The sequence below is a fragment of the Phoenix dactylifera genome, unplaced genomic scaffold (assembly GCF_009389715.1).
Source record: "Phoenix dactylifera cultivar Barhee BC4 unplaced genomic scaffold, palm_55x_up_171113_PBpolish2nd_filt_p 000311F, whole genome shotgun sequence".
In the NCBI taxonomy this organism is placed as follows: Eukaryota; Viridiplantae; Streptophyta; class Magnoliopsida; order Arecales; family Arecaceae; genus Phoenix; species Phoenix dactylifera.
In genome coordinates, this window is record NW_024067782.1 from 603,945 (window position 1) to 608,509 (window position 4,565).

General features: G+C 52.8%; 1 protein-coding gene across 1 annotated transcript; it reads right to left on the reverse strand.

The window, feature by feature from the left end:
- Positions 1-572: 572 nt before the first annotated feature.
- LOC103719783 (ethylene-responsive transcription factor ERF071-like) lies at positions 573-1,851 on the reverse strand. Its single transcript, XM_039118156.1, has 2 exons — positions 1,461-1,851; positions 573-1,350 (listed from the first exon to the last, which is right to left on the reverse strand). The coding sequence occupies exons 1-2, from the start codon at positions 1,570-1,572 to the stop codon at positions 845-847; spliced, it is 618 nt and encodes a 205-aa protein (XP_038974084.1). The 5' UTR covers positions 1,573-1,851; the 3' UTR covers positions 573-844.
- Positions 1,852-4,565: the final 2,714 nt, after the last annotated feature.

Here is a 4,565-nt window from a genome sequence, read left to right on the forward strand (position 1 = left end):
GTTTTCTTAACACTAAGAAATGCCTATGCCTCTGCTGGTGGTGGTTGAGCTTCACCTTGCTGCGATGATTTATATAGTGTGATAATTTTCAACTTCTGATCTTTGTTATGGTTAGGAATTTCCATTGCTCATCATATAATTGACACCAAATTATAAATTAACTATTTATGGTTAGGAACTTCTAATAATTAGCTTTTTTCGGTGATTTGATTCGGGTTGAAATCATCCTTCGATAAATAGGATGAGTATAGAGTAGAAAGGTGGGGGTTATCCCTTTTAACCTCAAACCGAGAAACCAAAAAAAAAAGTTTCTAAATTATGACAGAGAAATTATCTTCCACCGTACCAACTCAAGCATCAGAGTTTTGCGGGAAAGGTTTATAAATGCTGATCCTTTGTTATCGACCAGACTATTAATATAATGGTTAATCAAATGGCCTGTCAGCTACCTGTCATCAAATGAGTGCGTTTGAGATGCTCCTGTTACTGATAATGACTCTGACTACTAAATTAATCACCCATAACCTAAGCTTACCATAAGACAAAAATGTTGATAAATATAAAAACTTAAGAAAAGGAACAATAAATGCATTACCAACCTATGGAGACCATTACTTCAATCCAATAAGAACACAAACACTAAAGCTGAAAGATCACAGGAACAGGACAGGACAGGACAGGAAACAAATTTGAAAAGGAAATAAATACACTAAAGCTGGTCCTTCACCTCACCAAGTAATTAAGTACTCACAATAAACCTTAATGAGAAGAAAGTATGACAAATATCAAATTACAAGCATGAGAGAGAGAGAGAGAGAGAGAGAGAGAGAGGGAGAGGTTGAGCTTAGAAAAGAAGGTCCTCAAAATTCCAGAACAGCTCCTCGTTGGAAGCAGGACCGCCCTTCCGACCGCCGGCGTTTGCACCGGACTGCGGTGGAGCCGCCGCCATCGCTGTCGCGGCCGAGCCCCCCTCCATGGACGGCACCTCAAAGAGATCCGCACACGACCCGTAGACCATCGCATCCTCCCTCAGCCTCCCTGCTTCCCCACCGGTGGCGGAATAAGACCCGCCGGCACCACCGCCGACACAGTAAGGGCGATAGCGGTGCTGGCGTGCGGCCTTCGCCGGCAGCGGCGAAGGATCTTCGTTGGGGAAGTTCACCTTGGCCTTGCTGCCCCGGATCCGGCGGGCCTCCCGGTCGTAGGCCCTAGCGGCCTCCTCGGCGGTGCTGAAAGTTCCTAGCCACACCCGGACACCCTTCGCCGGGTCGCGGATCTCCGCTGCCCACTTTCCCCACGGCCGCCGGCGGATCCCGCGGTAAAGGTTCTTCCTTTCCTTCTTCTTCGTCTCTGAATCACCGCAAGAACCCATCATCACCTATCAACTCCTCTGGAGAACGGCACCCAAGGACGAAAATAGGAAGAAGAAAATAAAGAAAAAATAAGGATAAAGGCGTCACCTTTTGGGGTTGGATCGGTGCAGGGGCCGAGCCAGAGTTCCGCGGAGGCGACGAGGTCCTGGGGTTGGCTCCGAGGAGGGAGGAGGTCGGAGATGATGGCCCCTCCGCACATGGTTCCTCCGTTCTTCGCTCTTCCTGGGTCTCCTCCGCTGCAATGGAGAAGAGAAGAGAAGAAGAGGGGAGAAAGGAGGGGAGTGGGCTCAGAGGGGAGATGAACGTGAGGGAGGCGAGAATGAGAAAAAGACCAAAAGAGAGAGCTTTATATAGCGATGCTCTCTTTCACTCTCTCTCTATCTATCTGTGTCTTTATGGGCCATTAACAAAAGGGAAAAGGGAAAGTAGGAGGGAGACAGAGAGGTGGGTGGGCGCAGGTTCTTGGATCCATGGCGTGTGTCGCGAGGAGCAGAGCGATGAGGGGGGCGTGGACGCCATCTTTCTCCCGGATGGGCCCCAGCTGGCCGCCGCAGATCAACTCTCGATCACCTGCCCTGCACGAGTGAGAGGGGGAGTCCAAATTTAAATGGCTTTTAACCTCTTATCTAATCAAAATTCAACTCCTATTTTCATAGATGTGTTTAGGGTTTGGCAAAGTACACTAATCTTGCTTCTCTTAAAAAAAAAAAAAAAAAAAAAGGTAAGAAGTGAATTGAATGAGGTTTATGCATGTTGCTGGAAATTGGACCCGGAGACGGCCGTCGGCTGAGAAGGAGGAGCTCCGGCGAGAACTGGTGGGCGGCGATCCGTCGGCGGGCGGCGTCCTCCGGGGGACCTGCAAAAAAGCCGGTGGCCGGGGTTTCCGGCGCCGGCCCTCCGATGCCTAAGTCAGAGGGGGGCTTAATTTTGGAGAAGGAGAGGGATTGTATGTAGAAGTCCGAAGCCTCCTTTGGAAGGAAGAAGCCTCCCCTCCCTTTTAGAGGGAGAAGCTCCCCTTTTATAGGGAGAGTGGCAGGATTACCTGTGACGTGACTGGGCGAATTAATGGGTTACCATCACGATTGGACGTGGGCGTGTGAAGTAATGAGTTGCCGTGGATGGCCCGCTCCCATCATGGGAGGAGATGGCGTGTAACCAGAGCTTGCTTGTGGCGCGCAGTGCAGTACATTTTTGGGAATGGTGAGGCGTTGACAGTCGTAACAGGGTAGGGTCCCTGATTGATATGTCGTGGTGTGGCCGGCAAGTAAAGCATGGTGCGGTGAGGCTGCTGCAGGGCATGGCCGCAGCATATAGACGACGAGGTCGGCCTTCTGAGGTCAGCTCGGCCTTCTGAGCTCGGCAGCCTTCTATGCTCGGCAGCCTTCTGGTCTCGGCCTGCTGAGCTCGGCAGCCTTTTGAGCTCGGCCTTCTGAGCTCGGCAGCCTTTTGAGCTCGGCTTTCTGAACTCGGCAACCTTCTGTGCTCGGCAGCCTTCTGGTTTCGGCCTTCTGGGCTTGGCAGCCTTCTGAGCTCGGCCTTCTGTGCTCGACCTTTTGAGCTCGGCAGCCTTTTGATTTGGATGCTTTAATTTGTGGGTGGTCCATTTTTCCCCCCAACACTACCCCCCGACTTCCGAGTTCGAGCTGCTTTTTGGCTTGGGCGAAGGAAGTAGTCCAGTCATCGATCATCCTGTAATATAGCCAAATATGTATAGAGATGTACGTGCCAAGTAGGGTGTACCTCTAATGCAGTTGGAGTTAAGTGCTTCAGGTCGACTCAGCAGCCTTCTTTGGCTTGTGGTCGACTCATTTCTCAAGAACGTCGAGACGGCGCGGCAGATCTTCCGTGTCGCACTTCTCCCAGCTGACAGGGCGAAAATTCAAGCCATGAGCCTTTTGTACTGTCAGAGTCGAGCGTCTCACGCCGAGGACGACAGCTTTGCTCCTCGACTATCTTTTGAGGACGCTCTTTTGCTCGGGGTCCGCTTTCTGGGGACGCCGGCACAATAGGAGAAATAGTTGCCATTGGAGATCTGTGTGAGCGTTGCTTTATTGTCATCCACAAAAATTTTGGGGGCGCTTTGTTGTCAATCACGAATGTTTCGGGGGGGCGCGAAGGTACTATCCCGTCATCCCGAGGTCGAGGGAGCTCGGGCTCACTGTCGACTCGTCGGGGCATCTCGATCTTAGTCGAAGAGGCGCTACGGGGGGCCGCGAAGGTACTACCCCGTTGTTGGTGTTGAGCGCCACGGAGGGCCGCGAGGTACTACCCCGTCTTTCCGAAGTGTCGAGGGGTCTGGGCACGCACTGTTGACACTCGGGGCATCTCGACCTTAGTCGAGGAGGTGCTACAGGGGGGCGCAAAGGTACTACCCCATTGTTGGTGTTGAGCGCCACGGAGGGCCGCGAAGGTACTAACCCGTCTTTCCGAAGTGTCGAGGGGTCTGGGCACGCACTGTCGACACTCGGGGCATCTCGACCTTAGTCGAGGAGGCGCTATGGAGGGCCGCGAAGGTACTACCCCGTTGTCGATGTCGAGCGCCACGGAGGGCCGCGAAGGTACTACCCCGTCTTCCCAAAGTCGAGGGAGCTTGGGCTCGTTGTCGACTTATCGGGGCATCTTGACCTTAGTCGAGGAATCGTGCACAAGGTCGAGGGGTCTGGAAACGCACTGTCGACCTGCGATGCTTTCCGAGGTCGAGGGGTCTGGGAACGTACTATCGACACTCGGGGCATCCCAAACTTAGTCGGAATCTTTGAGGGAGATCGAGACCGAGCTCGATATCGACGCGGCGGGGCGTTTCAGGCTCAGCTGGGGCATCCGAACTTGGTCGGAGCATCATTGGAGACACATACAGGAGATGAACTTCGTTCGTTGGCGATCGTGCGCCCTTATTCGGAGCGGGGCGACGTTGGAGATAGAGATACCCGTAGGTCGTTTTTTGGATTCTCCGATCTGAAAATAGATAAAATATTGAAATTATTTGAAGCCAAAGTGACGTCCTGTACCTTTTGGAGATATTTTGATGGCTCTCGAGCTTCGAAGTCCCTCAGGACTTGGCTCAGCACCGACCTTCTTTGGCTCGATTTTCTGGGAGGTGTTCTGCGCTCGGGCTTCGGAGCTCGGCGGCCTGCTGAGCTTGGCCTTCTGTGCTCGGCGGCCTTCGGAGCTCGGCAGCCTTCTGAGCTCGGC